The sequence below is a fragment of the Kogia breviceps genome, chromosome 17 (assembly GCF_026419965.1).
Source record: "Kogia breviceps isolate mKogBre1 chromosome 17, mKogBre1 haplotype 1, whole genome shotgun sequence".
NCBI lineage: Eukaryota > Metazoa > Chordata > Mammalia > Artiodactyla > Physeteridae > Kogia > Kogia breviceps.
The window spans coordinates 67,697,679-67,718,342 of NC_081326.1; the positions used below are offsets into that span (position 1 = coordinate 67,697,679).

The 20,664-nt window shown below is 51.7% G+C and overlaps 1 protein-coding gene across 3 annotated transcripts in view; it reads right to left on the reverse strand.

Annotated features, from left to right (window-relative positions):
• ASAP1 (ArfGAP with SH3 domain, ankyrin repeat and PH domain 1) overlaps positions 1-20,664 on the reverse strand; it is a 352,190-nt gene that overhangs the window by 14,002 nt on the left and 317,524 nt on the right. For 2 of the 3 annotated variants that reach the window (XM_067017038.1, XM_059043147.2), the window contains 3 exons: positions 19,678-19,906; positions 8,725-8,895; positions 575-644 (listed from right to left, as the gene is read on the reverse strand). In XM_067017038.1, coding sequence (XP_066873139.1) covers positions 575-644; positions 8,725-8,895; positions 19,678-19,906 — 470 coding nt within the window. The remainder of the gene's footprint in view (positions 1-574; positions 645-8,724; positions 8,896-19,677; positions 19,907-20,664) is intronic. The other variant, XM_059043152.2, reaches the window with a different exon arrangement.

Consider the following 20,664-nt stretch of genomic DNA (forward strand, 5'->3'; position numbering starts at 1 on the left):
AAAACCCTCTGCACTGGGACTGGGTAGATGCTGCCCAAAGAAGACCTTCCAAAGTATCTCATTTCAGCGGAGGAGGGGAGAAAGGGACACCACGTCCCCCTTTTAGCCTAGCTTAAGTAAGTCTTACAGACAGGGAATCTGGAAAGAGTCATATTTTTATGTTTGAAAATCTCTAGGCTATTGGATTTCCCTGAGATTTATCTTTTTATTCCCAAGTCTCTAAAATGGAGTCAAGAGGGAAAGTAACAAAACAAGATGACTAAATTAAAAAATTGAAAGTAAGAACTCATTCTGGCAGACCCTGCGATCCTCGGGGAGGTGGGGTCCATTCACAGCAGGAACCTGGATGTGGAGAGCGGTGCTCCCCTGAAACAAGGTCTGCAGACCCTGCCTGGCCTCGAGAACTGTCTGCCAAGGGGCGCTTGCAAACCGAGGGGAAGCGCTCAGGCTCTCAGCATGATCAGCGCCAGCTGGCAGGCCACACCTTGAGCAGATGGCCCCTAAAACCCAATTCTGTAACTCTGCGCACGGCGACCGTGAGCCTGCCAAGTGAGCACGTGTGCGGATGGCTCACCTCGACTGCTGGGACAGGCCCTCGAACTTGTTAGCGGTCTTACTTGATGATGACGGACCCACGTCGTTACCTGGGGGGGAAGATCAAATGTGAAAAGCCACATTTTCCAACAGGAAACGGAATGTGGGGAGGTAAGAATAGGCAGGCAGGCCACCCTCAGGGTCCAGAAAGGAAGTCAAGAGCGTCAAGCTAGAACAGTACACAGTTTTGACATTACAACAAACCGGTTTGGGTCTTGACAATGTTTTTGTTCCTATTAAATGTTTAAAAATGATGAGTGGTCTGCTCCCTGGCACGGCCTCCAAGGTCACAGGACTTGGGGGATGTCCCGTAGGCTCAGGATCTTGTCCTTAGCTTGGTGGCAGGGGAAGCAGAGTAAGGCTTCAAGTTCACCACAGATTCCCACGCCAGGGGACCACCACTGGTGTGTGTGTGTGTGTGTGTGTGTGTGTGTGTACACACACACACCATTATTCAGCAGGGTGGTGGTGACTGGCCATCTGCTGGGCAAGGCCCTCAGTCACTTATTTACTAATCATTCGTTCAAACATGAATGTTTATTAAGCATCTACTATGTGCAAGGCATGAACACGGAGCAGGAGGCACAAAGGCAAGTTAAACCTCACTGGTCTTTCAGAGTATGTCATCCCACCGGTGAGGGGCTCAGGCATGACCGCTACTGATAACACGGGGTGAGATGAATGCTGACAGGGTTGGGTGCTGTGAAACAAGGAGAAGGAAATCGCATCTAAAGTGAACAGGTCATGGGCTTCCCTGGTGGTGTAGTGGTTAAGAATCCGCCTGCCAATGCAGGGGACACGGGTTTGAGCCCTGGTCTGGGAAGATCCCACATGCCGTGAAGCAACTAAGCCCGCATGCCACAACTACTGAGCCCACGTGCCACAACTACTGAAGCCCCCGCGCCTAGAGCCCGTGCTCCGCAACAAGAGAAGCCACCGCAACGAGAAGCCCGCGCACCGCAACGAAGAGTAAGTAGCCCCCGCCCGTCGCAACTAGAGAAAGCCCGCACGCAGCAACGGAGACCCAACGCAGCCAAAAATAAATAAATAAAATAGATAAATTTATTTTTAAAAATGAATAAATAAATAAAGTGAACTGGTCAGAGGGGCAGGGAAAGCCCTCTCTGGGGGACATGGACCCTCAACAGTGAAACACCTTCAACGGGGTAGCAGCAAGACCAAATCCACGGGCTTGTCGAGGACAGACAGAGATCGGCCAGAATCAAAGTGGGCTCTTCCGTGGCCCGTTCCGCACTGGGAGGAGCCCAAGTGCCGGGCACCCAGGAGGGACCCCAGGAGCCTCCAGGGCACGGCTGTCTCTGGGGTGCTGCTCCCTTTCCTCGCCTGCTCGCCCTTCCAGCGACTGCCCTGGACACTCCCAGTGCTCCTCTTTCTGCAGAACCCCATCCCCGCCTGGATGCCTGCAGCACCTCCCGGGTGGCACTGACGGGCCGGCTGAAGGGGGGAGGTGAAGGGCGCAGGCCAAGCAAGCACCTGGACTAACGCTCACTGTGCAGAGGCGCCCACGCTCTCCCTCCTCACAGCAGGGGGAGCTGGCCCCGTCCTCGTTTTCAAGATGAGGAGACAGGGTCAAGTGACCCAATGGCCACAGGTCGCACGGCCGCACGATGTACCTAGCGGTCCTGTACACAAATGCACGCACTTTTCGTTACCCATCGTGACGCGCCAATAGCAACATTGGTAATAGCAACTACTGTGTACTGAGCACTTACTGTGAGTGAGGTACTGTGCTAGGTACCCCCTAGTCATTACGTCTTTTTTTTTTTTTTTTTTTTTTTTTTTTTTTTTTTTTTTTTTTTTTTTGCGGTATGCGGGCCTCTCACTGTTGTGGCCTCTCCCGTTGCGGAGCACAGGCTCCGGACACGCAGGCCTAGCGGCCATGGCTCACGGGCTTAGTTGCTCCGCGGCATGTGGGATCTTCCCGGACCAGGGCACGAACCCGTGTCTCCTGCATCGGCAGGCGGATTCTCAACCACTGCGCCACCAGGGAAGCCCTCATTACGTCTTTGAGATAGAAAATGGAAGGCACTTACATTGTGTAAGAAGAAACAAAGAAGTAAAGCAAAGGTCAAGGTCAAGCAGCTGGTAAGCGCCCCTCCAGGGCCTGCGTTCAACCACCACACTCGCCCCTCCAATCCCAGTCCCACTAACCTACAGGACAGGAAGCAGCTGGCACAGCACTGAGGCGGGCGCTCCCGGGAAGGACTTTAACTTCAGGACGTACATACAAGAGGGAACAAGCTCACCTGGTGGTACCAGGGCCAAAGACTTTCAAATACAGATTTATTTTAATAAGACACCCCTCCTAACCATCCATATATTTCCACGAGTCTGTAGCTTAACAATGAAGGACTTCTTTGGCAGACTCTCACGACATCTTTCGAGCTGAGACTTCCTTTAAGGCAGGCATTTCTTCTCAGTGCGGTATGGGAATAAGCTGTTGCATCTGCTAATTTCCGTTCCAGGTGGAAAACACCCCAAACCAGTGATTCTGAACCCTATTAGGCGTGAGACTGAATATGAGACCATAAAGGCTGCAAGAGCCCCCGGCTCTGCCCGGGGCCGCCCACTCTGTCACACAGACAAGCCGTCACGTCCGGGGCTGTGGTCCGACAGCCCCAGCTCATATGTCCAGTGTCCCCATCTAACCCTCCCCTCTGGCCACGCTCCAAAGACACTGTGTGTTTTTACGCCTCTGTGAATTTGCTCCCTCTGTTCCTTCTCCCTGCACCGCCTATCCCCTCCCACTTGGGGTAAATTCCTTTGTAACCCTCAAAGGGTCTCTCCAAAGTCCATTTCTGAGAATTCTTCCCAAGCCAGACTCGGTCTCTCCACACCCCCGCTAAGCCTACAACCACTCATCACAGAGGATGATCAGGGTGCAGGTTTTGGAGCCAGACAAGCCTGGTTTTGAATTCCAGCCGTACCACCGACCAGTGGGTGTGAGTTTTGATGACACTGCTTTTTCTACTGAGCCTCAGTTCCCTCATCTTTAAAACAGGAATAACAGTACCTACTTCACTAGATGGGCACGAACATCATGAGAGAGAAACCACGGAGTGTAGTTCACGGTGCTGGACCACAGGGGGCACGACACAAACGGAGATCACTGTTCTGAGCTCTCTGATGAGATGTAACAAAAATGCAGGTGATTTATTTCCTCCACAGGTGAGCACTTCACAGACAGGGGCTCTGCCTTGTCCGTTCCTGCAGCCCCACTGGAGCCCAATGTCCGCACAGAGCAGTCACTGGGTGCTGCTGAATAAAGACAAGGCCCACAGAGCGGACTCCTCCACTCCTCCACCCACGGCCTGGTTTCTTGCGCACCTGGGTGGGGAGGCAGCTGCGGTCTGGCGGACAGGAATCCTGTCTTCCTCAGAGCCAGGCAAAGGCCACCTGCTGTGCCTGGGCAGAGAAGCGTGGCTTCGAAAAAGTTCCAAAAATAGGGTAGCCCTAGAGGGAGGCGCAGAAGCCCGGAAACGGCTCAATCCTTTTTTCCTCTCTCCGTGCAACCTGGGAAATGACTGTGGTACACACACAGATGTGTGAGGAGAGGGCTGGAGACGGACGGTGGGCAGACAGTTTAAGAAGCTGTGGCCAAGGCTCCAGGTCACTTACTGTAGCTCAGAAGCTGTGGGCCAGGAGTGTGGAACGAGAGCAGGGCACTGCCCGGCAGTGCCTGGCACACAGGCTCCAGGAGTCTTCTGAAGAGTGGGTAATTATACGAACCTCGGAGTCAGAAACAGGTTCGAATCCAGGCTCTGAAGTTATCGGACAAGTCACCTGACCTCTGTGATTCAACTCCCTCATCAGTAAACCAGGGACTGTGACAGTCCCTATCTCGTAGGACGGCTGTGCTGGCTTAATGCAGTAACGCATGAACCAGTGCACAGCAGCTGGTACATGGTGAATAATCTACACATGGTGGCAGCCATTGTTATCTCTAGAACTGCACGTAAAATGGGGTTGGAGTGGTGGGGGGAGGTGACTTGAGAATATATTGGGAAATCCATGAAAAAGAAAGAATCAGGAAGTTTCTACCCGAAGGCTCTTTTAGAAGCCGATACTACTTCTAATAAGTAGACGTGGGGGACTTGGATCAAACATTTCAAATATTGACCCATTTTACCTGGACGTTCTTGCCTTGAAATGTGAGAAGAGAATCATCTTGTGGTATAGTTTTTCGTCCATTATCTACTCTCCATTAAAAAAAAGAGAAGTGTATAGAACTTAAGCCCCAGTGGCCAAAGATAAGGAATGCCAGGGATTCTCAGAGGTCTCTTAGCCAGGTATTGGTGGAACGTGGATCTGAACTGAAGGCTTCTGGAAAGTTTGTTCGGTGCACTCTATGGCTTCCCAGGACGTGCCCCGTAAACACTTCTCTGAATACCTGACAAGGGACGGAGGTCCCAGGGAAAGCTGATCTCACATAGTCATTACAAGAATCTCAAGTGTGAGAAAAGGCTCAATCTTATGGCCACCATGAACTGGATAACTGGCTGCACTATTTTCTTTGCTCTCACCTCTAAGAACCTCAGTGTCAAAGCCGAGGTCTATTTCCAGCTGCTCTATGTGACCTCGTGTTATGCATTTTGTGACGACATAACACTCCTGGCACTTCATCTTACTTTGCCCCCTTTATTCTCCCTTTGTCCTCATTTCCTTATTAATTTAATTTGAATTGTGTTAAAATGTGTTGGTCTGTTAGAAAGCAGGTTATAAACAACTTATTTTATCCCCAAAGGTGAGGTTGAACGACACGCCACTTCAAAACTCAGCAGTCCCCGCAAAAACCCGATTCTGCCCACCGGCCGAACTGCTTTCTGATTGAAAGCCTGGCCTCTGCCACCTCCCTAGACAGATGGCCGAACCCACCACCATAGCGGGGCTGCAGTAATGTGATGCCCGGGCTATCCCGGGCACCGTGGATGCTGTGGTCCTGGCAGGCAGAAAGCCCACGGTGGCCTCCCCACACACCAGGGCTCCGTGCTGCAGAGACAAGGTGGCACGGCCAGGCGGAGGGTGCCTGCCTGCCGGGCTACCTTCCCCCGTCTCCATTCACAGGCAAAGAAACGACTGCCGAGACGGGGGGACAGGCAAGGGGATCACTGAGCCGTCACGTGCAGAGCTCAGCAGAGCAAGGAGAGCACGCAGGCCACGGGCTCTCCCAGCCACACGGGCTCCCCGCTCACCAGCTGTGAGAACTTGGGCAGGGGACTGAACCTTTCTGAATCTCAGTGTCCTTAAAGTCAAGCCCCTTGCATTTCCTACTCTGTGGAACTGGGCTTAAGAATTCCATGAGTACTATTGACTAGCCCCAGTTTACAGCTGGAGAAACTGAGGTATGGAACAATTCAAAGGTAGCTGCTGAAAGCCACAGGGCTACCAGGTGGCAGAGGTGGATTCGAATCCAGGCAGTGTGATACGGGTCCACACCGGAGCTCCACTGAGACAGAAACAGCTCGTGCCCTCGTAAGGAGTTCACACTGCACTGGGAAAGACAGAAAGGCAAACAGAACCACTGTGCGATAATCCCTATGCCAGAAGGAGCAGAGAGCGGGTGTGGGGGTGCTGGCCAAGCTGGGAACGGTCTCTGAAGCAGGTCCCTGGACAGTAGGCCTTGAAGGATGACTAAGCGTGAGCACAAGTGGACAGACTGTTCTAGGTTGAGGGCACACTATGAGCAAAGGCTCAGCTCTTAGAGGAGAGGATGGAGTTGGGGGCCTACCAACTCAACACAGCAGGCACGGCCTGTGTCAGGGGGCGGGCAGGTGGGGCCTGGGGCGAGCTCGGCGGCTGTCCACCTCCTCATGTCTGCCCCCCCCACGCCCCGGTCCAGATCTCAGACAGTCCAAAGGCCCTCACCTCAGGGGCTGTGAGGAGACGGGAGGCTTAGGGGAACCTGAGAGCACTGGAAAGATGGGTGCCTAGAGGGAAACTACAGGCGCCATAAATGCTGCCTAGGAATCTGGTACCCCGTGTGCCTTATTAATTAACAGTCTGGCCCCTGCCTTCGGCTTCTGGACCACCACGTCAGTGGGAGACAGGTAGGGACAAAACCTGCAGTGACCATACAACACAAAGCATGAAGACCGGGATGTGAGCCACTCTGATCTGCCTGGTGAGAGGCTTGTTACCGTCCCACGTCTGCAGACGCCTTTCAGAACATCTCCCCGATGTGCGCACACACCAACTCAGAAAGAACGGCCCTGACGGCAACAGAATTACCACCTGGGGTTGTTTGTGACGTGTACAGTGGTCACTTACGCGTGAAGAGATTGTGATTTTTGTCCCCTGAGGCTGGTGGTAGGTGGCAGCCAACCGCTCAGGCCCGCAGCTTCCAAAGCTTGAAGGCTCCTGCTCGCCGTCCGGGCACCAACTCACTCTCATACAGGGGCAACCTTGCTTCTTAGTGAAAAACGCCCCCTGTCCACAACGAAACCCACCCAAACCCACACCAAATGAAATGAACACCCACTTCTTTTCTAGTCCTGCTGCTTAGTCTTGTGACAGAAACTTAAGAAAGGGATGATTCTTAAGCCAGAAAACAGAAAGTTAGTAAATCTAACTACAGACGGATGGAGTCTGTGAGGCACAGTGAACTTTATGCAGAAATAAAACCCAAGTAAACAACAGGATCAAAATCTAGTGAAGTTCGAAAAGGTTAGTCTGTGATTTGTGGTATGAAAACCTGCAGGAAACTGGTGACCTTCAGTGGAGCGTTATTTGGGGCAAAGTCCTTTTGGAAGAATCCTGGGGACTCCTGAAGGCCCTGGGGTGGGGCCTCGGGCAGTGCCAGGGACCTGCACGGTGCTGACGTGCGCCTGCACGCACCCTCCCCACGGCGGGTCTCACCGGGAACAGATCCGTCAACACTCGCTGCAACTGTCCCCTCCCCGCAAAGCCTGCCGACGCAGCTGGACACCCTGCTTCAGCACTTCCGCGGTATTTGGTGAAGACGCACGGCAAGCGTCTCCCTCCTGGACCACGAGCTCCTCGAGCACAAGGGTGGAGAAGCCCAAACCCCAGGCACCAGGCCAGCGGAGTGAACGGCTAAGCACGGACAGTCCACACGCGCTGTGGCATCTGGGTCACAGGGCACACAGGCGTGCCCGTCTGCAAACAGGCAGCATGGCTTTTCCCAGAAGCTCCCCAAATCCAGAACACCTATTAGGGGCTTTCTGACGAGGCCTTTACAAGCATTCAGCTGAGCTCCCCATCGGTTGCAGACAAACAAAAAAGCCAGGACACGATTCGCTGGCAAAGGGGATGTGAGCCACGCAGACCGGCAGGGCCAGGGCCCCGTGGGCGTCGGGAGACAGCGGGCTCTTGAGCGAAACTGGTGGCAGGCTGGCGAGCTACAAAGGGAGATAAAGACGGAAACCGCGTTCCTTGCAGGTAGAAATCTGTTCTCTGCCACCGGTGTCACTGAAATGGTAAACTACTAACTGATCTGGGCGGGTTTGTTTATTCTCGATCGATCGTGGAGTACCTACTGCATCCTGGGCTCGACTCTAGGCTCTGTGAACACAGAAAGGAACAAGACAGACAAGGGCCCGGCTCTCACGGAGCCATGTTCCAGAGACCAAAAAACCGAACACGAATAGAATCCCTGTCAGTGGTGATCTGGGGTCCTGAGAGAAACAGTGGGGAGGGGGCTCCCTTAGAGAGGATGGCCCGGGAGACAGACAAGCAGGCGGGGAAGGACGGGAGGGAGCCAGGCGTTCAAGCCCATGACAGAGCTGCAGGGAGGGGGCGGCCCCAGGAAGGAAAGAGCCCCGGGGGACCCGGAGGTGAAAGCAGGCCGGCGAGGCTGAGCAGGGGGGCAGGAGCTGGGAGAGACCAGCGTGAGCGCCAGGGCCCTGGTGGGTGTCTGGTGCACAAAAAGCGCTCAGCAGTTTATCATTAGTACACTTTTTAAGTGGTGGTGGTATTTTCCCCCGTGTTTCTTGGCCATGAGAGGCTGCACAATCATATGTATCCAGGCCCTCACCCGGCGTGGGTGTGCGGTCTGCTCCATCTGCTGGGTGTGCTGAGCGCCCACTGCCCCCCGAGCCCCGCGCGCTGCCTGGCTCAGGCAGTGAGGGCCCTGACTGGAGGACGACTTACCCCAAGGAACTGCGCCTTTGTTTGGGGGCCCGTGAGGTAGTGGGCTGGGAGGGTCGGATAGGGTTCTCTTGTGTCCGGGCGGTGGGGGAGGAGGCCTCTTCTTGGACAGGGTGGAGCTGCCACTAGAGGTCTGGGTGCTTAGAGGGAGTGCTGAAGGTGGGCCAGTTGGACCTGGAAAGGAATCGAATGGTGCAGGAAGGTTAATCCCGGTCTCGCAGATGGAACAGCCTGTGTGCAGTCCCTCCCGTGCATCAAATGGAGTGTGACACACAGAGACCGAAGGACGAGGCCGGGGACGGCCAAGTCCGTCGACCCGGTAAATCCCGAAAAGAGGGTTTTTAAAAATTCCTGGTAAAAAAAAAAAATGAAAAAGGAGAGTGTGCGCCTTTAAGGAACAAAACGTCAGTCCACATGGAACGCTACTGGGTTTAGATCATCCTTTGGGTAAAACGGGAGAAATAAAACACACACATTTTAAACCAGTAACTCACTGGAACCACTGCAAAACCTACAGAGGAAGAAAGCACACAGCACTGCCAGCAAAATCAATGGAGAAAGAGCAAAATACCAGCTAAACCTCCAAAGGGCCTCACGTGGAAACATGAACACTGGATTCATAGAATAGGGTTCCTCTCTCCACTGCAATTTTTTTTTCAGTCAGCAAACGTTGCCTGAAGTTTTTTTTTTTAATGACTTTTATAAATAATGAAGGCTCTCATGTAAGGGGTTACTTGTAAAGAAGGAAAATCCAAAAACCCTTTTTTCCTCCAATTCTGAACTGTTCTAGAAATCATAAACCACCTATTATATTGGAAGCTTGAACAAGTTACGTAAGCTTCACTGATTTCTATAGGCTTAAAAATTTTTTTTAAAAAAATTTATTTATTTTTGGCTGCATTGGGTCTTTGTTGCTGCGTGCGGGCTTTTTCTAGTTGCAGCGAGCGGGGGCTACTCTTCGTTGCGCTGCGTGGGCTTCTCATTGCAGTGGCTTCTCTTGCTGCGGAGCACAGTCTCTAGGCACGTGGGCTTCAGTAGTCGTGGCTCGTGGGCTCAGTAGTTGTGGCTCACGGGCTCTAGAGCGCAAGCTCAGTAGTTGTGGCGCACGGGCTTAGTTGCTCCGCGGCATGTGGGATCTTCCCGGACCAGGGCTCAAACCCGTGTCTCCTGCATTGGCAGGCGGATTTGTAACCACTGCGCCACCAGGGAAGCCCTGATTTCTGCAGGTTTTTTAAAAGATTCTACTTTCTCCAGAGGTAATGATAGGATAGCAATAATGATATTAATATCACACACACACACACACACCACTACTGCAAAAGTTGATTTTTTGAACTAACGTTTTAAGAAAAAAAGGAGTTTGTTTTCAAGGAGCGCTATGGGAGTAGCATATGCGCTGTTAATTTTGTTTATTCCAAGTGACACTGAAGTGGCTGGTGTGTGCCGAGCACTCTATGCTGGGCACTTTGACCAATCTCTCTTTATGATCATTACCCGGTTATGGTTTGACTGGACAACAGTGTCCACAAACATTAAAAGAGAAAAAAAGGAAAGAAACAAAAAAAGCTAGGAACACTGCCACACCAAACGTTTATCACAGGATAGCAGGTACCTGGTGATCCAGAAAGGCTCCAAAAGAGCTTTTTACATTCTGCATATTAAAAGAGAAGCTTAATTACTGCTGGCCTCCTTCCCTGGGAAAACAAGCTTTGCTATTTCCCGTGATCAATTACTGCTCAGTACAAACACAGATTTAAACCCCCATTTCTCAAAGATAGTCTCGTCTTAGAAGTAAATACTGTTCATCTCAGTAAAATGGTCGTTTGCTTTAGAATTCAATGGCCCTAGGGGCAGTATTTATTCTCAGTCCTACTGATGAGATACGAGATGGAAGCCTTACCGATACCCCGAATCAACGCCTAATTACGGCACCAGTCACTGAAGTTTCAGAAACTGTTTTACTTTTGTAACAGTAAAGGCATTGTTATTTTAGCCTTGCGTTTGTACGGTGCTCCCTAGTTTGCAAAATGTGTTCGCACGTGCTGTCTGCCTTGATTTTCACAACAACCCTGTGAGGCATGTGGGTCTGGTATTACTGGCCCCATTTGGCAGCTAGGAACGCGGGGCTGGGCGTGAGTAAGGGTCTGGAGCCACGAGGGGCGGAGCTGAACCATGATGCAGGTCTCTGGGGATGGCGAGGGCTCGCCCCGTCCTGAAAGCCAGGCCAGCATTTTCTGGGCTCGCCACACGAGGAAAATGGCAACAACGCTCGGTACTAGGAAGTGTGATTTTCCTCTTGGAAATCAATGGAGAATACATAACAGACGATGGTGTACGAGTCTCCAGCAGTTTCATCCGTATCGCCATCTAGGGACTTTCTGATGCAATGCCTCTGGAAGGCCATATCAATTAGTTTCAAATCCTGCCTGGAAACACAGGTGGCCAATGGAGCTATGTCTCTGGGCAAAGCTGTCTGTGTACGTGGTTTTAGGAGTGATCAGACCAGAGTTGTCCTGTAACCACAAATCAAGCAAAATCAAGCCTCCCGAATCATCACTTTAAAATGTAGGGGTTACTGTTCCCTTCCTCACGTCATCACAGCTTTGTCTTACTTTCAGACCTCAGCTACTACAGTCTCTAATTAGCTGTCTTTGCTGACTTGTTCATTGCCTCTCTCCCCACCATGCTGCAGGTTCTACCAGGGTCAGGCTGTTCTCTGGCCTCGTATAGAGAAAGCTGCATTTAGTAAATTCAGTATCGAATTAATGGATGGACAAAGTTCTACTTCTCTCGTTGTAAGGCTAGCGATCCTTAAGGAAGACAGAACGTCTCACTTAGGGTGACAGATCAGAAACCAGGGAGCGAGGGGACCTAGGGAGAGATAGTGTGAAGTTCGAAAAGAAATATTCAATACTGTAATCGACTTTCATGGCAAACAACACACAGACCCACCTATTGTTCTGTAATAGAGGCTACAGAAAGGAAGATGCCATGAAATCTTCTTGGCTGGTAAGGCATGAGTTAAAAAAGGGTGAAAAACACTATATCAGACCCCAGAAAAGCAGACAAAAATTTTTAACTTTACTGTAAAGAACTCAAAAGACTTCTAAAATAAGAAACTAGTCTTGAAGCACTAAAAAGGATGTTTCCTGCAAAATAAACCTGAGCGTTGGCTTGGTCAGGAAAGAAGCAATTCTGGAGGGTTAAAGAAAGCGAAAACAAAACAAACTGAAAAATAGTAAACACAGCATCAAACAAACTCGTGGGAGGCAAGATTAACAGGTGGCGAGGGGACCCTCGGGCAGCCAGTTTTCTTCCCTCAACTCTGCCAGGGCCTGTGGGAATAAGGAGAAAACACCCTAAACCACACTTGCCACTAATACTGGCTATTATGGCAAATTATCCTCTAACACGTTTTCTTAAAAATATGGTCTAGATTTCCGAAGCTGCCGTAAATAGCTCCAAGGTTAAATTATTAGAAGGTCTCCTACAAGGAGGCAGGGTGTACCATGCAGCTCTTACTGGGGGTTCACGTGTATCTCCAACAGCCTCTTGGTCACTCAGTTAGACGTTCTGCCGGGGCTTCAACGCTAGTGGCCCCATGCGAGCTGTGCTGCCTCGAGCACCTCACCGTCACCGGCTCAGGGAGGTCCCTCGCTGAGGCCTGCAGCTCAGACGTGTGGCCACCATGCGGCCAGGGCTCGGGAAGCCCACGCGCGTGACGCCGCCGGGCATCTCGGAAGCCTCGGTGCTCGCTGTGGTCCCTCCTCTCCTCTGCATCTGCCAAGGGTTATAGCTCATCCAGAAGCCTCCTCTAACCCTCCTTTGTCCTGGAGCAACTGCTTCTATCTCGGCTCGCGCAAGGCTAAATGGCAGTACATACCCCCTACCCTGCATCAGAGCTGCACTCTCTCCTCTTTCCCAGGCCGGGAGCCTCCTCAGAGTGAGATCCACACTGTCTCTCTCTCTCTCAGCACCTGGCACATGCTGGGCACAGGCTATGGAAATAATTCATGGTGTAAGTCAGGAGGAGTCTTCTTCAATGTCCTTGTACCTTTGGTTTTTTTTTTTTTTTTTTTTAAATTATTTATTTATTTATTTATTTTTGGCTGTGTCGGGTCTTCGTTTCTGTGCGAGGGCTTTCCCTAGTTGGCGGCGAGCGGGGGCCACTCTTCATCGCTGTGCGCGGGCCTCTCACTATCGCGGCCTCTCTCGTTGCAGAGCACAGGCTCCGTAGTTGTGGCGCACGGGCATAGTTGCTCTGCGGCATGTGGGATCTTCCCGGACCGGGGCTCGAACCCGTGTCCCCTGCATTGGCGGGCGGATTCTCAACCACTGCGCCACCAGGGAAGCCCTACCTTTGGTTTTTATTAAAACAGAATACCCAGAGGTCTTCCACGCTGGGAGACCAAATACAAGTACACCTTTGAAATTTAAATTTAAAACAAGACCCAGAAGATGGCTTTAAAAATTATCCTGACAGTTTTCAGAAAAACTGTGTGTAGAATAATAACATACATATTCTAACATGCCAAACAGAAGTGTTAATGACAGAAGTTAATGACAGAGTTATATAGACAACTATAGACAATACAAATGACAAACTTACCATTTTCTAATGGTTTTCACAGTACAGAACTTAAAAAGAATGGAAAGTTTTATCACTTAAAAAGTAATAGGGACTTCCCTGGTGGTGCAGTGGTTACGAATCCGCCCGCCAATGCAGGGGACATGGGTCCGAGCCCTGGTCTGGGAAGATTCCACATGCCATGGAGCAACTAAGCGGGTGTGCCACAACTACTGAGCTCGTGCGCCACAACTACTGAGCCCGTGTGCCTAGAGCCTGTGCTCCGCAACAAGAAAAGCCAGCGCAATGAGAAGCCCGCGCACCACAAACAAGAGTAGCCCCCCCTTGCCACAACTAGAGAAAGCCTGCACACAGCAGCAAAGACCCAACGTGGCCAAAAATAAATAAAAAATAAAAATAAATAAATTTACATATTTTAAAAAAGTAGATAAAGATGCAAGACTATTTACTTAGAGAAGAACTGTGTGTAGTAGGAAGGAGCTATCATCATCTCCACGCTCAGGTGGGGAAACAGAGGCATGGTGCAGAGGAGGGGGCCGTGTGGAGAAGGCACGGTGGGCTGGCAGCAGGCCTGGCAGGATCCCAACACGGCAGTGACACTGAAAGACGCAGCGCTGCACACAGAACACGCAGGAGCCATGCACGTGTCCTTCGGTCTCCGTCCAGGACACTGATCATTAAGAGAAAAGTGCCGAACTCAAGGGGCCCAGGGTTGGTTCTTTAACACTCATATATTCTTTTTTTCTTTTTCTTTTTAAAAGGATTTTTTTTTTTTTTGCTTTTTAAAATTGATTTATTTATTTTTGGCTGTGTTGGGTCTTCGTTGCTGCTTGCAGGCTTTCTCTAGTTGCGGTGAGTGGGCTTCTCATTGCAGTGGCTTCTCTTGTTGCGGAGCATGGGCTCCAGGCGCACGGGCTTCAGTAGTTGTGGCATGTGGGCTCAGTAGTTGTGGCTCACCGGCTCTAGAGTACAGGCTCAGCAGTTGTGGCGCAGGGGCTTAGTTGCTACCGCGGCATGTGGGACCTTCCCGGACCAGGGCTCGAACCCGTGTCCCCTGCACTGGCAGGTGGATTCCCAACCACTGAGCCACCAGGGAAGCCCTGCTCATACATTCTTACGTGCAAGACGCACAACAGCATTTCCTCTGCTCCCCTTTCCACACCCTGGCAGTCGGGCGACTGGGCTGGTGAGCCCAGGCCAGTGGCCACTGCTGAGGGCAGAAGTCACAGACGTGCTCTTGGCCAGCAAGGAGGCCAACGCAAGGTGACACACGGGTGCAGTGCTTTAAAAAGGATTGAGAGAGACTGAGAAAAATGGGCGAAACAAACAAGCAAACAAAAACCCACTCACACACACAAAAAAAACCCAGAAAAATCAAAAAAATTCAACACAAATGAAGGACAAAGGTCCAAGGGAAGCTTTAAAATCGAGCCACTCCAATGGCCACCTTCCTGTGAGATAAGAAAATCCCAGGAAACTCTACAGCCATCAGCACAGGAATGAAGCCACTCACAGGGAAATACCTCCTAGGCAAGCCCAACTCCTGGAACGGGGCACTTTCAGGCACAGACCCCCGCGGCAGCCTTCTCCCTGGCCACCCCCCTCTGCCCTAACTTGCTACAGACCTGCAATGAGTCAGGACGATGGTGTGTGGAATGCTTACACAACCGAGCGTGGGCATAACATGGTGCAGAAGGATCCTGGGCAAGTCAGTCATCATCACGGCCCCGGGACGTCCGGGTGAGGGTTATGAGCGTCCCCTCCTTGCTCTGGCCGCACATTCGGGGACGTGCTTTCACTGATTCTGCTGTTGTTCGTTCACTCGACAGGCACTGCAGGAGCATGCCCCCTCTGTGCCAGGGATGCAGGGACAGCTCACTCCCGGCCTCCGTGTGGAGGCGTTCTGCCTCCAGGGGGAGGGGGGAGGGAAAGGAAGACTCCCTTCACCCTCTCTTCAAACCTGGAGTGCCGCCGGCTGGTGCCCCGGTGAGGGCACAGCTCCCCGCTTCCTCACCGGCTGGAGCGCGAGCCTCCGGGCAGGAGCTCCCCGCTCCCACTCTGCTCCCCTGCCAGGGCCCAGGACACCTGCAGCAGGACCCGGCAGGCTCCCATACTACGTGCTGAGTGCTCGCGCCGTGCCAGCCACTTTACGTACCTTGCTTCATGTTCTAAGCAGGGACCCAGCCAGCCAGACACCTGATTCTTACTTTTCAGATGAAGGCCCCGAAACTTAGCAAGGTGAGTTAAATGTGAAAAGGAGACCAGGACAGGGACAGGATTAGCACTTGGTGGGGAGGAACCCCAGCCTCCTAGGTGGGGCAAGGGAGAGAGGAGGATAAAGTAGGGTTTGAATCCACAGCGGCTCACAGCTGCCCAGCAGGCATGGTCTGGTTTACAGATGGACCTGCCTCGAAGGGTGTGTTACTCTCCAACTATACTCTTGGATTGACGTGGGTGCTTAGCTCTCCACCTACAGGGATGGCGAGGGCAGCACCGGGTTCAACATTCTCCGGGACAAGCACCCGTCGAGCCCTCCGTGTGCCAGGCCCTGAGCTGCTTTTGTGAGGATCACCTGCTGGTTTATCAGACCAAGGCCGGAGCCTGTGTGAAACAGGAAGTCCATGTGATAGAAAACGTGTGTGGACTGCAGGATTCCTACAGGTATTCACAGGATATGCAGAGGTGCCACATAATTAATGCCTGAGTCCAGGGGACTGATCTCACAAACAGATGGGAACGAACTGAAATTAGTTAGCATATCACGTCATGCTTCTAAAAGCTTGAAAACTTAGTTCATTTAAGTAAGTTAAATAAGCTTCTTGAGATCAGACTTATCGCTCATTTACTTGACAAATCCTTTGAGTTAAAGGTGCCCACGTCATGCCAGGCTTCGCCATTCAGAGCGCCTGCTGGTTTACCAGACTTGGGCAGCTCCACCCCGGTTCCTATTCCCCAAGGATGCTTTTTTAAAGCTGAGGAGTTGCAGTGGCTCAAATGTCAGCAGCAGAACCCTCCCTGGGGCACAGCCTGGGTGCCAGGTGCTGAGCTGGAAGCTTCCCGTCCCTCTCTCTAACCTCCACAAAAATCTCATGTCAAGCACAGTCTGTGCCACGGCTGTGTAAAAGGGGTGGAATTTTACAATGGGAGAAAACTGCAGTTCTGTAGCTTAAAATGACTTCAAAAGCAAGCTACACCTGTTCTGTGGGCGGCGTCATAGTGCCGTGGTGCTCCGACCTTCTCCCCTGCTCTGGGGACATCTGTGGAGTCAGAGCCTAAACAGTCCTGATAGGAGTCCCTCCCGGGAGTTCGGGGATCTGCATTTTACCAAATGCTTTCTCATATACTGTCTCACTGGATTCTGAGGACCAATGCACGAGGAAAAGACAAGACAGGGATGGACCCTCTTCCTCAACATGGAAAAGAAGAAACCACAATAGAAGGTCTGGCTGACAAGTCCTAAGGCCTACTTTAATTTTCTATCCTATTTCAGCCACCGCGTGACGTGGAAGTTCCCCAGCCTTTTCAGGGTTCTGTGTCCTTAGCTGTACGAAGGGTGGCAAATCACGTCAATCTTTCAGCATCCCTCTAGCTCTAAAAAAAAAAAAAAAAAATCCAGGTTCTGTGACATGATTTTAGCTTAAAGATGAAGAACAAACCAATCTTGGCGATCCTGAAGAATATCTAGTCTTAATAAAGATACAGTGAAGTGGGGGGCTGGGCAGAGCTGCTGATCACGTGCGAGAAACTTCTGCATACTTAATTTTATAGCTGTGATTTAATCTCGCTGGACTTCACATCTGTAGAGGGCGCAGGCAGCAAAATGTTTCAAAGGCTTAAGGGCGGTGAGCTCAGGATTCTGAATTGCTGAGTCCAGCTCTGACTGGAGCTCTGCCCAAGCATAGGGGGCTTTGCCCGATGGCAATTTAGGTCAAACTCCTTACATGTTCATGAGGCAGCTGCAAATTTTTGAAAATACGCCTGAGCTGGATTCAGAATAATTCCTTCTACTTTTGTTCTCTGTATTCCTCTCGTTAATGGAAACTTTATCAGTTGTTTCTGCCTCACCGGAAACTATCATCCTTACGACCCCGAAGTTCTCAGTGTGGAAATGACTTCTGCTGCAAGCAGACACCTCTGCTTTACCTCCATGGGAAACTAGCAACCCAAACAACAAGACATCCTTATTCCACGCAAACGGTTCCATCACTTCAACAGAATGAAATGACGAAAACGTAAGGAAAACAGAGGAGAATTATCTCTGCGCAGAGCATCGGCTGATCTTCAACTGTGTCTTCTGAGAACTCCATTCAAACATTATCACTTTTCCAAATGTGTGGGCACGTGAGCCAAGCTGCCTGCAGGAAGTATCTCCCGCTTTGAATCCCTCATAAAAGTCATGGGCAGGCTGTGCTTCTTGTCTCACCGGCTCAGACCAAATCTCTGAATCTGATGTCCTGCTATGAGCAACCTGGAAGAACGCCCTGACTGTAGCGGAGAGGGACGTCTACATTCAATTATGGGATTGGGGGCGGGGGGCGGCAAGCAGTCTATCCTTAGCCGACCACGGTTGCTACGGCCAAGTCTCTAGGCACTTGTTTCAGCAGCTGCATCACTAAATAAATTTGGTCTTTGTCTTTGGGTCTTTGGTAAAGAGCTAATCAGAATTTATTCAAGGCAGCAGAGATATACTTGGCACTGAGTCAGTATATTTTATGGGTTTCTGCATCCCCTTGAGATAAAATTATGGAAAGGGGTAGGAGGAGGTGAGGGGGCCTCGTGGCCCCTAGGGCTCTGGTGTCATTCTCTCCTGTAGACCTTTTCCAAGATTCTCAGTGACCTGGAGGCTCTCTGATAGGTCATCACCACTTTTTTTTGGTAACCACAGCCAGGGGATATGAACTCTTGCAGAGTAACTTTTCACGGTCTTTCTTAGGGTACAGAAAGGGGCTCTGCTCTCAGCAGACTCTGCTACCCTGATAGGGACCATCATCACCCCGCGCTGAGAGGTAACACAGTCCTCTTACAGCGCACGTCTGCACCTTGTTATGCTAGTGATTTAAAAGGCACGTTCTAGCATAATATGTGGAATGGTAAGGACAACACCGGCGGGTTAGACCTTTGGCTTACGTGTGCTGTTGCTCTTCTGGTCCCTGGTTATCTCTGATGAGTACTGTTTATGCCCGAGCCTCATTTTAACTTTCTCCACTATTTTATAATCTATGAGGCCACTGGGGTCTAAGAACACTGCTTCCATTTATAACACTATTTCAATGGAGAATAAGCTCTGAAAAAACACTGTTTTGAATAAAGCTCACATTCCCCAGAAAATAGCCCCAGTGTGATTCAAATAGGCACGGCATTGTGCACCGGGGCCCGCAAACCTGCGTGAGCTTGAGCGGAGGACACGGGGAGGATCCTGCACTTGGGTTTACTGGCTGAGACCAGACCAGGAGCTACAGCTCTGGGTACCTCTCGAACACCCCTGCAAGGGGCGACCCCTTAATGTTATTACTTCTGTGTCTCGACTCGTCCCCATGTAGGTGGGAATACATGGACTTTCTGGGCGGGGTGTTCGGTGGACTCGGGGAACAGGATGCAGAGTCTTCGTGGGCCGTCACCCCCTGGCATGAGCGCCGTGGGGGCGTGTGGCAACACAGGGCACCCTGGCCCTCCTCTGCTAAAGATCCTGCCCCAGGTGGCGTCTCGTGGAAAACCACTCGTCGGAGAGCACAGGAGTGTGGGGGTTCAGGCCACACAGGGCCTGGGTGGGGATCCCAAACCCCCAAGAACCTCAGGCCAATTACTCTACAGCTCTGAACCAGTACCCTGTCTGCCTGGTGCCAGCAACTGTCCTACTTACCTTGTTCTGTGAGCGTGAAGAGAGGTGCTGGGCTTAGGGCCTCTCGTAAAGCAAGGGCTTCGTAACTGTTGACTATCGCTGTTACCACATTTTAGTGCAGAGGAAAGAAACTTCTCTAAGAAGAACTCAAGTTTCACCCCATATTACACAGGAAAGAGTGCTGGTTTGGGAGCCATGTGGACCCTGGATGGAACCTCAACTCCACCACTTACCAGCTGCATGACCTTTGGGCAAGTCATTCTACCTCAATTTCCTCACCTGTACAATGGGCACAAAAGCACACACCTCACAGGATGGTTGTCAGGTTCACACAAGACAAGGCACGCAGAGTGCCCGTAACACTACTTCTCGGCTGTAACGTGGCAAACGGTGAGGTCCCTGTTTCAAGCTGCCCTGACATCACAGCCCACACTCTGCCACTCAAAGGCACCTCGAAATTCTTACGTCAAAGCGGGATCAACTCTCAGCTCTGAAGATGCAGTCACAAAGCCCTTCCCACAGCTTGTACCTTTCCCGGCGTTTCTAGGAGGCAGCGGGGGTGCCTCCGCAGTCGGCGCCGTGGGCGAGTCTGCGCTTGTGGACACAAAGATCTGGTTGGTGAAGGCGCCGTAGGAGAGCCGCTGCTTGTCCCGCGGAGCGCTGAAGCCCGGCAGTGACAGCTTGTCCTGGGGGGAGATGCTGGAGGAGTGACAGAAGCTCTGAGGCCTGGGGGAGCGCTCTTTCTTGATGGGGCTCGGCTGGCAAATGAAATAACAGTGCGGTGGGTCAGCTGACAGCCAAGGACGACGCTTCAGGTGTCCGAGGACTCTGCAGGGCGGGCTGGGGGGGGGGGGTATCTGGGCTCCTGCGGTTCTCCGCGTTTCTGGGGGGTCAGCCACACAAAGGCTTAGGAGCCACGACACAGCACAAGGGTAGCATCCAGAGAGCACACATCCCATTCTCCTGTCATTATCGGGGTCCCACCAGGGACATGCTGGTTAGGGAGCATTGTATTCAGAAGCAGGTCACACAGATTTAACCTTTAATCCACAAATACCTCCCTTGTGCAGGACACATTCACCAACAACTGAACAGTGTCTCCCCGCGCCTGAAGCTACTACGTTAACTTTTCCGTCCCTGCTCAGCCCTTTAACGTCGAAGCTCTCCACCCTCACCTCTCTCCTCCTTTTACACCCTCTTAGGAAGGATTCTCATCTGCACCCATGGCCGTGACTGCCACCTAATGTTGATGACACAGGCCTGTACATCCAACCTCAACCTCTTGGAGTCCAAGCACTTTCAACCACCCACGACAGATCGCTGGTGTTTGCACTTGGCTCGCAGCACCAGCACCCATGCAACTTCCCAAGTGGGAAGTCTCCCAACCTCAGTGGCATCGAGAGCCACACAGTCCTGCACGGAGAGCTCAGAAGTGCCCCTCGGACCCACAACTCGTGCAGGCGCTCACCAGCACCCCCTGGACCACTGGTCTCCTGAACAGCCCCTGCCTCAGTTT